Source organism: Papio anubis, chromosome 18, assembly GCF_008728515.1.
Source record: "Papio anubis isolate 15944 chromosome 18, Panubis1.0, whole genome shotgun sequence".
NCBI classification, from domain to species: Eukaryota; Metazoa; Chordata; class Mammalia; order Primates; family Cercopithecidae; genus Papio; species Papio anubis.
This window is the reverse complement of record NC_044993.1, coordinates 42,983,444-42,999,250: the sequence shown is the minus strand read 5'-3', so window position 1 is coordinate 42,999,250 and position 15,807 is coordinate 42,983,444. Positions and strand designations below refer to the sequence as shown.

Below are 15,807 nucleotides of genomic sequence, written 5' to 3'. Positions count from 1 at the left end.
GACAAGGGGACTTTAGCCTCATCTATGTGTTCATCTCTTATGAAGGAAGGTCATATAATTGAAAGTTACCATTAAAAAGTTGAAGTTAGGGGATAGGCATGGTGGCTCACACTTGTAAATCCCAGTACTTTTGGGAGACCGAGATGGGAGGATCACTTGAGCTCCAGAGTTCAAGACTAGAGGCTTGGCAACATAATGAGACCCCATCTCCACAAAAAATAAAAAATAAAATTATCCGGGTGTGGTGGCATGTGCCTGTAATCCCAGCTACTCAGGAGGCTGAGGCAGGAGGATCGCTTGAACCCAGAGGTCAAGGCTGAAGTGAGCTGTGATCACACCACTGCACTCTAGCCTGGACAACACAATGAGACCCTGTCTCAAAATTAAAAATAAAAATAGGCCAGGCATGGTGGTTCATGCCTGTAATCCCAGCACTTGGGGAGGCTGAGGCAGGCGGATCATCTGAGGTTGGCAGTTCAAGACTAGCCTGACTAACATGGAGAAACTCCATCTCTACTAAAAACGAAAAAAAATTAGCCAGGTGTGATGACACATGCCTGTAATCCCAGCTACTTGAGAGGTTGAGGTAGGAGAATCACTGGAACCCAGGAAGCAGAGGTTGTGGTGAGCCAAGATCGCGCCATTGCACTCCAGCCTGGGCAACCAGAGCTAAACTCCATCTCAAAAATAAATAAATAAATACATAAATAAATACATAAATAAATAAAACAAAAGTAAAAAGTTGGAGTTAAAGCAAAGTCATATAATTACACTATCTTAGATTAATGTTTTTATACTTTTTTTTAAAGTAGTGGAACCCTCAAATAAAACCTGATATGAAACACTGTAATAAACATATGTTATGTTTTGCCTTCTTTGGGTGTAGAATCTAATATAAGATAGCTTGCTTCATGGGAACTACATCCTATTCACATCTGAGTCTGGTTTCAGCACATGGTCCTGGCCTGGCCATGGGGGCAAATGTAATAATTTGCTTCCTGAGCTCTCATGGTACTTTTTCCCTTCATAATTCTGGAAAGACACAGCAGTGGTATAGCTGTTTTTGATCTCCTAGAATCCGCCTTGCAGGGGGAAAAAAAAAAAAGGCAGAGCAACCAGATGGTAAAACCAAAAAACCTATGAAGAGCGTCTTCAACAAAACCAGATTATTAGGTATCCCCATGAACTGTAAAATGAAAGAGCATGATGACAACCATTTCCACCACTATAAGATCTATATGATATTCACATTTATACAGAAGAATGCAGAGGGAAGAGATAGGGCACTTGAGGGGCCAGCAAACAGGTCTTTGCAGGAGGGCAGAGTGAGCCAAACTGAGAAAAGCAGCGAAAGTGGGAGGTGTTCTGCATGCTTCAATATGGGTGAGTACAAGCAGACTCTGATAAGCGTGGAGGGGCTGGAGCAGTTGAGACAACATCAACTTTTAAAGCAATTGTCTTAGTCCTTTTGTGTTGCTATGAAGGAAGACCTGAGGCTGAGTAATTTATTAAGAAAAGAGGTTTGGCCGGGCGCGGTGGCTCACGCCTGTAATCCCAGCACTTTGGGAGGCCGAGGCGGGCGGATCACAAGGTCAGGAGATCGAGACCACAGTGAAACCCCGTCTCTACTAAAAATACAAAAAAAATTAGCCGGGCGCGGTGGTGGGCGCCTGTAGTCCCAGCTACTCAGGAGGCTGAGGCAGGAGAATGGCGTGAACCCGGGAGGCGGAGCTTGCAGTGAGCCGAGATCGCGCCACTGCACTCCAGCCTGGGCGACAGTGCGAGACTCCGTCTCAAAAAAAAAAAAAAAAAAAAAAAAAAAAAAAAAAAAAAAGAAAAGAGGTTTATTTGGCTCACAGCTCTGCAGACTGTATAAGAAGCATGACGCCAGCATCTGCTTCTGGTGAGGCCTTAGGAAGCTTCCACTTATGACTGAAGGGGAAGGGCAGCCAGTATGGGCAGAGATCACATGGCAAGAGAGAGAAGCAAGAAGAGAGAGGAGGAGGCACCAGGCTCTTTTGAACAACCTACTTTCTTGGGAACTAGTAGAGTAAGAACTTACTCATTACCACAAAGAGGGCACCAAGCCATTCATGAGGGATCCACCCCCTTAACACAAACGCCTCCTGTTAGGCCCTGCTGCCAACACTGGGGATCAGATTTCTGTTTTCTTTTTCTTTTTTTTTTTCCGAGACGGAGTCTCGCTCTTTTGCCCAGGCAGGAGTACATGGCACAATCTTGGCTCAAGTGATTCTCCTCCCTCAGCCTACTGAGTAGGTGGGATTACAAGTGTGAGCCACTATGCCCAGCTAACTTTTGTGATTTTAGTAGAGACAGGGTTTCACCATGTTGGCCAGGCTGGTCTCAAACTCCTGGCCTCAAGTGATCCACCTACCTTGACCTCCTGAAGTGTTAAGATTACAGGCGTGAGCCACTGCCAGGCTGGGGATCAAATTTCAGCATGAGGTTTGGAGGGTTAAATATTCAAGCTATAGCACTAATCAACCAAGCTCCCTTCCACAAAATAGATAAACAGTATAAACTAGTATTTCAAAACTAGCTAAAAGACATTTTGAAAGATACAAAGAACAACATACATACGTAAATCAGAACTAGAAAAATATAGCAATTAGGTGATAAAACTCCGGGAAAAAATAGTAATAAATAAAAAATTTTCAGAAATGAAACTAAACCAGAAGGAAAACAAAGGAAAATAAATAAGCTGGGCATAGTGGCTCACACCTGTAATCCCAGCACTTTGGGAGGCTGAGGCAGGAAGATTGCTTGAGCTCAGGAATTTGAGCAACATAGTGAGACCCCATCTCTACCAAACATTAAAAAAAATTAGCCCGACATGATGGCGTGTGCCAGTAATCCCAGCTACTCTGGGGGCTGAGGTGGGAGGATCACTTAAGCACAGACTTCAGTGAGCTGTGATTGTGCCACTGTACTACAGCTTGTCTCAAAAAAAAAAAAAAAAAGTAAATAAATGCTACAAATATTGCCTGATAAGAAATAGAAGGTGAAAAAAAATTGAAAATAAGGAAAAAAGAAACAAAAAGCATGTGCAAAAAAGTGACAAATATTGAAGTCATGCAAATAAGATCTCTGAAAATAATTTAAAATCTAAGCTATTGGAATTCTAAATTATTTTGAACCGTAGAGGAATGTTACCTGACAGGCAGCTGTAACTTAGGCAGCTGTAACCCTTGGTTTCTGATTATAGATTAGTCTTCTTACTTACCTACATTGTTTTGTAAAATGTTGCAAATGACTACAGGGCATCAGGAAAGACTGCACTGTCGATCTTCGTTGTAGATTGACTTCCCTCTTACCTTTCTCACACAAAGACTTTTTGGCCATCACATTGTCATAAAATGGAATGCTAAATACCTTAAATTGGAAAGGAGGGTCAGGAGGTGGCTCATACCTGTAATTTCAGCACCTTGGGAAGCCTAGGTGAGAGGACTGTTTGAGGCCAGGAGTTTGAGACCAGCCTGCGCAACATAGTGAGATCCTATTTCTTCTTGTTATTTTTTTAAAAATTAACCGGATATGGGGACAAGCACATGTAGTCCCAGCTACTCAGGAAGCTGAGGTGGGAGGATCCCTTGAACCTGGGAGGTGAAGGCTGCAATGAGTCATGTTTGCACCATCTTACTCCACTCTGGATGACAGAGGAACACGCCGTCTCAAAAATAAATATGTAGGAAGGGAAATGAAATACCAGTTGTAGAGAAAAGAAACCAAGCCATATAGAAAAGGAAAGAAGCTGTAATTAAATGGTTGTAACTCATGAACCAGCCTCATATAGAAAACGATCCTACTTGTTTGTTTTTTTACCTACTTAAGCAATAACTTAACTTTTAACTTCAGAACACTGACCCCATTTCCCTACGCTCTGTGTCTCCCAGCTAGTCATTCCCAACATTTCGCTTTAATAAACTCTTTAAAACTGGCTTCTGGGCCGGACGCGGTGGCTTATGCCTGTAATCCCAGCACTTTGGGAGGCCAAGGCGGGTGGATTATGAGGTCAAGAGATCGAGACCATCCTGGCTAACATGGTGAAACCCCGTCTCTACTAAAAATGCAAAAAATTAGTCGGGCGTGGTGGCACACACCTGTAGTCGCAGATACTCAGGAGGCTGAGGCAGGAGAATGGCGTGAACCCGGGAGGTGGAGTGTGCAGTGAGCCGAGATCACACCCCTGCACTCCAGCCTGGGCGATAGAGTGAGACTCTGTCTCAAAAAAAAAAAAAAAAAAACCACCTGGATTCTGATCCTTTAGATTATTTCAGGTTGGCAGTTCCAACATATTGTAAATCGAAGTAACTGCAAAAGAAAACATGGCAAATACCAAAAACTATAATTGTTCTTGTTTGTTTCTTTTTTTGTTTTTTTTTTGAGACACAGTCTCACTGTGTTGCCCAGGGTGGAGTGCAGTGGTGCGATCTTGGCTCATTGCAACCTCCGCCTCCCAGGTTCAAGGGATTTTCCTGCCTCAGCCTCCCAAGTAGCTGGGATTACAGGTGTGTCCCACCACACTCAGCTAATTTTTGTATTTTTGGTAGAGATGGGTTTCACCATGTTGGCCAGGCTGGTCTTGAACTCCTGATTTAAGTGATCCCCCAGCCTCAGCCTCCCAAAGTACTAGGATTACAGGCATGAGCCACCATGCCCAGCTCAAAATCTATAATTCAAGAAAACTTTCTTAAAGATTTGAAACTACATATTGGCTGGGCGTGGTGGCTCATGCCTGTAATCCTAGCAGTTTGGGAAGCCAAGGTGGATAGATCACTTGAGCTCAGGAGTTGGAGACCAGCCTGGGCAACATGGTGAAAACCCGTCTCTACAAAAAATACAAAAATTAGGTGGGTGTTGGGGCACACACCTGTAGTCCCAGCTACTTAGGAGGCTGAGACATGAGGATTGCTTGAGCCTGGGAGGTCGAGGCTGCAGTGAGCTCATTGCACCATTGCCTTCAGCCTAGGTGACAGAGTAACACCCTGTCTCCAAAAAAAGGAATGTGTGAGCCAAGATTTTGTGTCTGAGTATAAGGGACACAAAAACAACCTCTCAACGTGCAAAAACTCGGGCATCTTGCTTATAATCATGGTCACTTTGAGCGGGGGATGGTTGTAATTGGGATACGGTATGTGGATAGTTTCAGAGGTAGCTGGCAGGTCTATCTCTAGTCCTCAGTTGTAGCTGTAAGGGTGTTCATTTATAATAATTCACCATATGTATGTTTAGTTTTTATGTCTGTGTTATATTTTATAAGAAAAAGTTTTAAAAATGATGAAATAAAATATGTAATAATTACATTAGGGAAACTTGAATATGGACTAGGGGTAGTATTATGAAACTACTGTTAAATGTGTACATATAATATAATATAATGGTATTATAGTTATGGAATAGAATGTTCTTATTTTTGGAGATACATATTGAAGAATTTCTATCCTTTACTTTAAGGGCTGGGCATGGTGATGCATGCCTATAATCCCAACTACTCAGATGCTGAGGCTAGAAGATAGCTGGAGCTCAGAAGGTTGAGGCTACAGTGACCCCTGATTGCAACACTGCACTCCCGTCTGGGCAACAGAGTGAGACTCTGCCTCAAACAAACAAACAAGCTTGGAGTGTTACCAGCAAGATGGTGGACTAGAAAGTTTCAGGTCCTTGTTTCCACTATGGAAACATTAGATGAACAACTAGAAACTGGCTAAAATAACTTAATAGGGACAGTGGAAATCAATAAAAAGACCAGCAACCAAGTGAATACACATCTAAGAAAAAGCCACATTAAAAATGGAAGGAGCCTGGCATGATGGCTCATGTCTGTAATCTCAGCACTTTGGGATGCCGAGGTGGGCGGCTGACTAGAGCCTATAAGTTTGAGACCAGCCTGGCCAATATGGTGAAACCCCATCTCTACTATAAATACAAAAACTAGCCAGGCATGGTGGCATGTGCCTGTAGTCCCAGTTACTCAGGAGACTGAAGCAGGAGAATGCTCAAACCTGGGAGGTGGAGGTTGCAGTGAGCTGAGATCATGCCACCATGCTCCAGCCTGGGCAACACAGCTAGACTCTGTCTCAAAAAAAAGGAGGGAAGTTTCATGGCAGTTTTGCTTCCTGTGTTAGTTTGTTCACACATTGCTAATAGAGACATACCCAAGACTAGGTAATTTAGAAAGAAAAGAGATTTAATAGACTCATAGTTCAGCATGGCTGGGGAAGCCTCAGGAAATTTACAATCATGGCAGAAGGGGAAACTTACACATCCTTCTTCACATAGCAGCAGCAAGGAGAAGTGTAGAGCAAAGGTGGCAGAAAGCCCCCTGTAAAACCATGAGATCTTGGCCAGGCACAGTGGCTCACGCCTGTAATCCCAGCACTTTGGGAGGCCAAGGCGGGTGAATCACGAGGTCAGGAGTTCAGGACCATACTGGCCAACATGGTGAAACGCCATCTCTACTAAAAATACAAAAAATTAGCTGGGCGTAGTGGCAGGCACCTGTAATCCCAGCTACTCAGGAGGCTGAGGCAGGAGAATCACTTGAACCCAGGAGGCAGAGGTTGCAGTGAGCCAAGATTGCGCCACTGCACTCCAGTCCAGGCAACAGACTGAGACTCCATCTCAAAATGAATAGACAAGTAAATAAATACATACATACATAAATCCATTAGATCTTGTAATAACTCACTCACTATCATGAGAACAGCATGGAGGTAACCGCTCCCATGATTCAATTACCTCCCACTGAGTTCCTCCTATGACACATGGGGATTATGGGAACTATAGTTCAAGATGAAATGTGGGTGGGGACAAAGTCAAACCATATCATTCTGCTCCTGGCCCCTCCCAAATTTCATGTCCTCACATTTCAAAATGCAATCATGCCTTCCCAACAGTCCCCCAAAGTCTTGACCCATTCCAGAATTAACTCAAAAGTCCAAGTCCAAAGCCTCATCTGAGACAAGGCAAGTTCCTTCTGCCTATGAGCATGTAAAACCAAAAGCAAGCTAGTTACTTCCTAGATACAATGGAGGTACAGGCATTGGGTAAATACACCCATTCCAAATGGAAGAAATTGGCCAAAACAAAGGGGCTACAGTCCCCAAGCAAGTCTGAAATCCAATAGGGCAGTCACTAAACCTTAAAGTTCCAAAATGATCTCCTTTAGCTCCATGTCTCACATCCAGGTTATGCTGATGCAAGGGGTGGGCTCCTACCACCTTGGGCAGCTCCACTCTTTTGATTTTGCAGGGCACAGCCCCCTCCCAGCTGCTTTCATGGGCTGGTGTTGAGTGTCTGCAGCTTTTCCAGGTACATGGTGCAAGCTGTCACTGGATCTACAATTCTGGGGTCTGGAGGATGGCGGCCCTCTTCTCACAGCTCCACTAGGCAGTGCCCCAGTGGGGACTCCGTGTGGGGGCTCCAACCCCACATTTCCCTTCCACACTGCCCTAGCAGAGGGTCTCCATGAGGGCTCTGCCCCTGTAGCAAACTTCTGCCTGGACATTCAGGTGTTTCCATACATTCTCTGAAATCTAGGCAGAGGTTCCCAAACCTCAATTCTTGACTTCTGTGCACCCACAGTCAACCCCATGCAGAAGCCGCCAAGGCTTTGGCTTGCAGCCTCTGAAGCCATGGCCCAAGCTGTACCTTAACCCCTTTTAGCCATAGCTAGAGTGACTGGGATGCAGGGCACCAAGTCTTGAGGCTGCACACAGCAGGGGGGCTCTGGACCCAGCCCAGGAAACCATTGTCTTCTCTTAGGCTTCCTTCCCGGCCTGTGATGGAAGGGGCTGCCATGAAGGTCTCCAACATGCCCTGGAGACATTTTCCCCATTGTCTTGGTCATTAACATTTGGCTCCTTGTTACTTATGCAAATTTATGCAGCAGGCTTGAATTTCTCCTCAGAAAATGGGTTTTTCTTTTCTACTGCATCCTCAGGCTGGAAAATTTTCCAACTTTTATGCTCTGCTTCCTCTTGAACACTTTGCTGCTTAGAAATTTCTTCCACCAGATACACTAAATCATCTCTCTCAAGTTCAAAGTTCCACAGATCTCTAGGGCAGAGGCAAAATGCCGTCAGTCTCTTTGAATAGTAACAGTGACCTTTGCTCCAGTTCCCAACAAGCTCCTCATCTCCATATGATCACACCTCAGCCTGGACTTCATTGTCCACATCACTATCAGCATGTTGATCAAAGCCACTCAACAAGTCTCTAGGAAGTTCCAAACTCTCCTCCATCTTTCCAAACTTTCCTACATCTGTCTTCTGAGCCTTCCAAGTCTCTATGAAGTTCCAAACTTTTCCACATTTTTCTGTCTTCTTCTGAGCCCTCCAAACTGTTCCAACTTCTGCCTGTTACCCAGTTCCAAAGTTGCTTCCACATTTTTGGGTATCTTTACAGCAACGCCCCACTCTCTGTGGTACCAATTTATTGTATTAGTCAGCTCTCATGCTGCTAATAAAGACATACCTAAGACTGAGTAATTTATAAAGAAAAGAGGTTTAGAGGCCAGGTGCAGTGGCTTACGCCCGTAATCCCAACACTTTGGGAGGCCAAGGCAGGTGGATCATGAGGTCAGGAGTTCAAGACCAGACTGACCAACATGGCAAGACCCTGTCTCTACTAAAAATACAAAATTAGCAAGGCATAGTGGCGGGCACCTGTAATCCCAGCTACTCAGGAGGCTGAGGCAGGACAATTGCTTGAACCCAGGAGGCGGAGGTTGCAGTGAGCCGAGATCATGCCATTGCAACTCCACCCTGGACAACAAAAGCAAGACTCCATCGGCAAGGCAAGGCAAGGCATTTAGGTCAGGCATGGTGGTTCACGCCTGTAATCTTAGCACTTTGGGAGGCTGAGGCAGGCAGATCATGAGGTCAGGAGATCAAGACCATACTGGCCAACACGGTGAAACCCCCGTCTCTACTAAAAATACTAAAATTAGCTGGGTGTGGTGGTACACACCTGTAGTCCCAGCTACTTGGGAGGCTGAGGCAGGAGAATCACTTGAACCTGGGAGGCAGAGGTTGCAGTGAGCCTAGATTGCACCATTGCACTCCAGTGTGGCGATGGAGCCAGACTTCATCTCAAAAAAAAAAAAGAGGTTTAATTGACTCACTGTTCAGCATGTCGGGAAAGCCCCTCAGGAAACTTACAGGCATGGTAGAAGGGGAAGCAAACACGTCCTTCTTCACATGGTGGCAGCAAGGAGAACTACAGAGTGGAGCAGGGGAAAAGCCCCTTATAAAACCATCAGATCTCGTGAGAACTCACTCACTATCATTAGAACAGCATGGAGGTAACCACCCCCATGATTCAATTACCTCCCACTGGGTCCCTCCCATAACATGTGGGGATTATGAGAGCTACAGTTCAAGATAAGAGTTAAGTGGGGACACAGCCAAACCATATCACTTGCCTTTCCTGTGTTTATACCACTGCACTCCAGCTTGGATGACAGAGTGAGACCCTGTCTCAAAAACAAAAACAAAAACACAGCAACAACAACAAACCCTCAAACAACAGAATTGGCTGGAGCATTTCTTCATCTCTAAGAGTTTCTGACCATAATAGGGTTCTGGGTACTCAAGACTAGTACAAGATTGTCAGGTCTTTGTAAAATTTGTATTTTTCTCATATTTTTTGGTATACTCTGTTTCCCCAGACTGTTCAAAAGCTGAGATCCTCTGTTCTCTGTGTCCTGAGGCAACAAGAAAGGAGAGCTCTGCATTGGTGGCCAAACTGTCTAATCAAGTATCTAATCCAGCAAGTTGAGTACCTGAGTCTAAGACAAAAAAGAAAAGCTAGGGCTGGGTGTGGTGGTTCATTCCTGTAATCCCAACACTTTGGGAGGCTGAGGCAGACAGATCACGTGAGGTCAGGAGTTTGCGACTAGCCTAGCCAACATGGTGAAGCCTCATCTCTACTAAAACTACAAAAAATTAGCTGGGCATGGTGGCACGTACCTGTAGTCCCAGCTACTCAGAAGGCTGAGGTGGGAGAATGGCATGAACCTGGGAGGCAAAGCTTGCAGTGAGCCGAGATCATGCCACTGCACTCCAGCCTGGGTGACACAGCGAAACTCCAAGAAAGAAAGAAAGAGAGGGAGGGAGGAAGGAAGGAAGGAAGGAAGGAAGGAAGGAAGGAAGGAGGCAGGCAGGCAGGCAAGCAAGCTGGGAGCTGGAACCAGAGCCTTGCAGCTAGATGAACACATCCAGTTCATCCCCAGTTTATGAGCTGACACTTTTCTTTGCACTTGTAGGGAAGGAGCCTGTGGCCAGCAGCCCCTGGCCTCATCTGTCTGGGGCTTGCTTGCATCACTGCCATATCATCTATCACAAACAGTCTTCAAAAGCCTATCCTTGGCCGGGCGCGGTGGCTCAAGCCTGTAATTCTAGCACTTTGGGAGGCCGAGGCAGCCCAGGATCTGAGGTCAGAGAGGGCCAGGGCCCATCCTGGCTAACACAGTGAAACCCCGTCTGCAAAATAAAAACTAGCCGGGAAGGGCGTGAGGGGTGCACAGCAGGTCCCAGCTACTCGGGAGGCTAGAGGCAGGAGAATAAGTAAACCAGGGGCTGGAGGTTGCAGTGAGCTGAGATCCGGCCTGCACTCCAGCCTGGGCGACAAACAGATATCTCAAAAGCCTATCCTTGGCTGGGCGTGGTGGCTCATGCCTCTAATTCTAGCACTTTGGGAGGCTGAGGCAGGCCAATCACCTGAGGTCGGGAGATCAAGACCAGTCTGACCAACATGGAAAAACCCCATCTCTACTAAAAATACAAAATTTGCCAGGCATGGTAGCTCATGCCTGTAATCCCAGCTACTCAGGAGGCTGAGGCAGGAGAATTGCTTCAACCAGGGAGGTAGAGGTTGCAGAGAGCTGAGAACACACCATTGCACTCCAGCCTGGGCAACAAGAGCGAAACTCTGTCTCAAAAAAAAAAAAAAAAAAAAAAAAAAAAAGGCCTATCCTCCTCTCCTGTCCTGCAATCTGGCTTCCCCAGTCCTTCACTCTGTTACCTTTAGGAAGAGGCAGCATGCCCTGTGTCTAAATAGATGACTTCTGCCCTGAGTAGAATTACAGTCGATTACATCATAGCACAGACATAGGTTTCCAATTTTGCGGGAGTTCAGTCAGGCAGGTGGGAGAAATTTTAAGATGAAGTTATAGGATATAAACACCAACCCTCCTGGAAGGCCTGGAGGTTTGCATAAATTGTTTGGCTGAAGGCAGTCAAATCCACTTAATAGCTTAGGGTACAGATACATAGGAATGTAGAGGAGTTTATCTAAATAGCTGGTTCACTCACGTGGTCCTAAAACTAACCTTTGATCACTCACGGGCAGGATGGCTCTCTCAGGGTTGGGGGGGGGGGGGCTACCGGATTAATTACCCACAGGTGTGTTGACTCAAAGCCTTTATCATTAAAACTGTGCTAAATAAATGCCCACAGGGCCAGCTAGTTGAGGCCATAGCTGCTGACTCTTTACAGCACCTTCCTTGGTGTCTGTGAGTGGCTCAGGCCCCTAGCTGCTCTTTCTCTGAATATCGGTATCTGGGTATGTTATTTGTCCATCGTGCAAGCTGGGGTCTGCAGGACAGACCCCCGCACATTTGGAAGTTCTGACTGCCATGTCTCCCAGAGAAAATCTCAAGCTCTCCCAGTCCCAGTTCCCTTATCTGTGCAACAGACTGATAGTACTCACCTTTCCAGGGGGTTGGAAAATTCAATTAGAGGACAAAAGGGAAAGCACATAGCAAACTCTAAAGCTGTTTTTGATGGCTACTGTCATTACTGGGATGGGAAAGAGAGAAACAGTTCATTTCAGATCTCAATTGGCTTATGGACTGGATAGCAGTAGCAGTTCCCGTTGGAACTACCTATATCCTTATAATGTGGGGTGGGGTTGGATAACTGCAAGGGCCCTTTAAGCTCTAACATTCTGGCCTTGTCTTAGCATGGGGTAAATAAAGACACCAGTGTCCTTGGGCAGGCCTGGGCTTCACCTACCTCACCTGTTATCTGCCTAAGGAAGACAACAGATAATTTATGCATTTATTGGTCATGAGTTATTAAAAAGACACTTGGCACACGTCTGTAATCCCAGCACTTTTTGAGGCTTAGGTGGGAGGATTGTTTGAGTTCAAGACCAGCTTGGGCAACATAGCAAGACCCTGTCTCTACAAAAAATAGAAAAAAAAAAGCCAGGTGTGGTGGTACATGCCTGTAGTCCCAGCTACTCAAAAAGCTGAAGCAGAAGGATCACTTCAACCCAGGAGGTCGAGGCTGCATGATATCGAGGCTGCATGATGTGCCATGATATCACATCACTGTTGCACTTCAGCCTGGGAGACAGAGCAAGATTCTGCCTCTAAAAAAAAAAAAACACTTGGAGTGATACCAGCAAATGGTGGACTAAAAAAACTTCAGAAAGCTTCAGGCCCTTGTTTCCCCTATGGAAACATTAAATAAACAACTAGAGAATGACTAAAATAATAGGGGCTGTGGAAATCAATCAAAAGACCTCCAACAACCAAGTGAATGCAGAGAAAGAAAAAGCCACATTACAAATAGAAGGAAGTTTCATGGCAGTTTTGTTTGCCTTTGCTCCACCCACTTCTAGCTTGGCATGGTGTGCCTTACAGGAAGCAGTGGTCTGGTCTCTACTTCTTTGAACCAGAGAGAGAGTGAACCTAATTTTTAATGTTATAACCTGTCTAGGGGCTGCCTGATTGGTCTCTCTGTCACCTGTTACTTATCTTGGAGCTCACATGGCCAAATACAACATGGCTCAGGCTAGGAAAAACTTCAGGAAGGAGCAGACATGGCTCATGAAAGTCACAGGGGGACTACAGACCTGCAGATATGTGGGGCAAGAAATTACTGATTGAGGAATACAAAATTATCGATTGAATTTCTGTGTATATGGGTGAATTGTAAAAAAGAACACACACACTGGCCAGGGAAGACCCAAACCTAGAAAGGGCTTGAGGAAACCTTAACTCTTCATATAAGGCTAATTAGAGAAGGTCTTCCATTGTACAGAACTAGTCTGTAAAGTCTATAAAAGGTGGTTGTTTTTCAGGTGCCAAATTTTCAACAAAAGATTACAAGATATACAAAGAAACACTAAAATATGGCCCATCCAAAGGACCAAAACAAATATCCAGAAACCATCTCTGAAGAAAAACGGGACTGGACTTACCAGACAAAAACTTTATTTATTTATTTATTTTTTCGAGACGGAGTCTCGCTCTGTCGCCCGGGCTGAAGTGTGGTGGCCAGATCTCAGCTCACTGCAAGCTGCGCCTCCCGGGTTTACGCCATTCTCCTGCCTCAGCTTCCCGAATAGCTGGGACTACAGGCGCCCGCCACCTCGTCCGGCTAGTTTTTTTTGTATTTTTTAGTAGAGACGGGGTTTCACCATGTTAGCCAGGATGGTCTTGATCTCCTGACCTCGTGATCTGCCCGTCTCAGCCTCCCAAAGTGCTGGGATTACAGGCTTGAGCCACCGCGCCCGGCCAGACAAAGACTTTAAAACAGCTATTTTAAATATGCTCAAAGAACTAAGGATAATACAGACAAAGAACTAAAGGAAATCAGGAAAACAATATATAAACACGATAAGAATATCAACAAAGAGAAAGAAATTGTTTTTGTTAAAAGAACCAAACAAAAATCCTGAAGCTAAAAAATATAATAACTGAACTGAAAAATTCATTAGAGGAGTTTAACTGCAGACTCAAGCAGGCAGAAGAAAGCATCGGTGAGACTTGACAACAGGTCATTTGAAATGATTGAGTTTGAACAGAAAAAAGAAATAAAAATGAAGAAAAGTGAACAAAACCTAAGGAACTTATGGGACTCAATCAAGTGGATTAGTATACACATTATGAGAATTTCAGAAAGAGAAAAGACAAGGGAAGATACAGAAAGTTTATTTGAGGCCGGGCGCGGTGGCTCAAGCCTGTAATCCCAGCACTTTGGGAGGCCGAGATGGGCGGATCACAAGGTCAGGAGATCGAGACCATCCTGATTAACATGGTGAAACCCCGTCTCTACTAAAAAATACAAAAAACTAGCCGGGCAAGGTGGCGGGCGCCTGTAATCCTAGCTACTGGGGAGGCTGAGGCAGGAGAATGGCGTAAACCCGGGAGGCGGAGCTTGCAGTGAGCTGAGATCCGGCCACTGCACTCCAGCCTGGGCGGCAGAGCTAGACTCTGTCTCAAAAAAAAAAAAAAAAAAAAAAAAGAAATAATAGCTGAAAACTTCCCCGATTTGAGCAAAGACTGAGTGTATCAATTCAAGAGGCTCAATGAACTCCAAGGAGGTTAAACCCAAATGTGCCCATGCTGAGATACTGTATAATCAAGCTGTTGGAAGACAAAAAGAAAGAAAAAATCTTGAAAGCAGCAAGAGAGAAGCAACTCATCACATAAAAAGGATGCTTAATAAGGCTATCAGAATATTTCTATTTTTTTCTTTTTTCTTTTTTTTTTGGGACAGGGTCTCGCTCTGTCACCCAGGCTGGAATGCAGTGGCATGATCATGGTTCACTACTGCCTCAACTTCCCAGGCTCCAATGATCATCTTATGTTGGCCTCCTGAGTAGCTGGGACAACAGGCATGCACTGCCACACCTGGTTAATTTTTATATTTTCGGTAGAGACAAGGTTTGTCATGTTACCCAGGCTGGTCTCAAACTCCTGATCTCAAGCAATCTACCTGTCTTGGCCTCCCAAAGTGTTAGGATTACAGGCATGAGTCACCATGCCCAGACCAGATTTCTTAACAGAAACCTTGTAGGCCATTAGTCAGTGAGATAATATTGTCATGTATCACTTAACAATGGGGACATGTTCTGAGAAATACGTTGTTAGACAATTACATCCTAAGTGAACATGATGGAGTGTACTTATGCAAACTTAGATGATAGAATCTACTACACACCTAAGCTATATGGTGTAGCCTATTGCTTCTAAGCTACACACTGGCAGGGCATGTTATTATACTGAACTTTTTAGGCAATTGCAACACAGTGTCAAGTATGTGTATATCTAAACATATTGTATTAGTCCATTTTCATGCTGGTGATAAAGACATACCCAAGACTGGGAAGAAAAAGAGGTTTAATTGGACTTACAGTTCCACATGGGAGGCCTCAGAATCATGGCGGAGGGCAAAAGGCACTTCTTACATGGTGGTGGCAAGAGAAAATGAGAAAGATGTAAAAACAGAAATCCCTGATAAAACCATCAGATCTTGTGAGACTTGTTCACTACCATGAGAACAGTATCGGGGAAACCACCCCCATGATTCAAATTATCTTCCACCGGGTCCCTCACACAACACATGGGAATTATGAGAGTACAATTCAAGATGAAATTCGGGTGGGGGCACAGAGCCAAACCATATCATTCCACCCCCGGCCCCTCTAAATCTCATGTCCTCACATTTCAAAACCAATCATGCCTTCCCAGCAGTCCCCCAAAGTCTTACCTCAATTCAGCATTAACCCAAAAGTCCATAGTCCAAAATCTCATCTGAGACAAGGCAAGTTCCTTCTGCCTATGAGCTTGTAAAATCAAAAGCAAGCTAGTTACTTCCTAGATACAGTGGGGGTACAGGTATTGGGTAAATACACCCATTCCAACTGGGATAAATTGACTGAAACAAAGAGGTTACAGGGCCCATGCAAGTCCAAAATCCAGCAGGGCAGTCAATTTTTTTTTTTTTTTTTTTTTTTTTTAGCACAGGCTGGAGTGCAGTGGTGTGATAC

General features: G+C 44.9%; 1 protein-coding gene across 2 annotated transcripts in view; it reads left to right on the top strand.

Moving 5' to 3' along the window:
• Positions 1–5,922, top strand: part of LOC116271297 (translation initiation factor IF-2-like) — a 37,952-nt gene extending 32,030 nt beyond the window's left edge. For both annotated transcript variants that reach the window (XR_004179791.1, XM_031658266.1), the window contains exon 2: positions 5,476–5,922. Coding sequence is in view for 1 of the 2 variants with exons in the window: in XM_031658266.1 (XP_031514126.1) it covers positions 5,476–5,490 (15 nt within the window). In the remaining variant the exon portion in view is untranslated. The remainder of the gene's footprint in view (positions 1–5,475) is intronic.
• Positions 5,923–15,807: the final 9,885 nt, after the last annotated feature.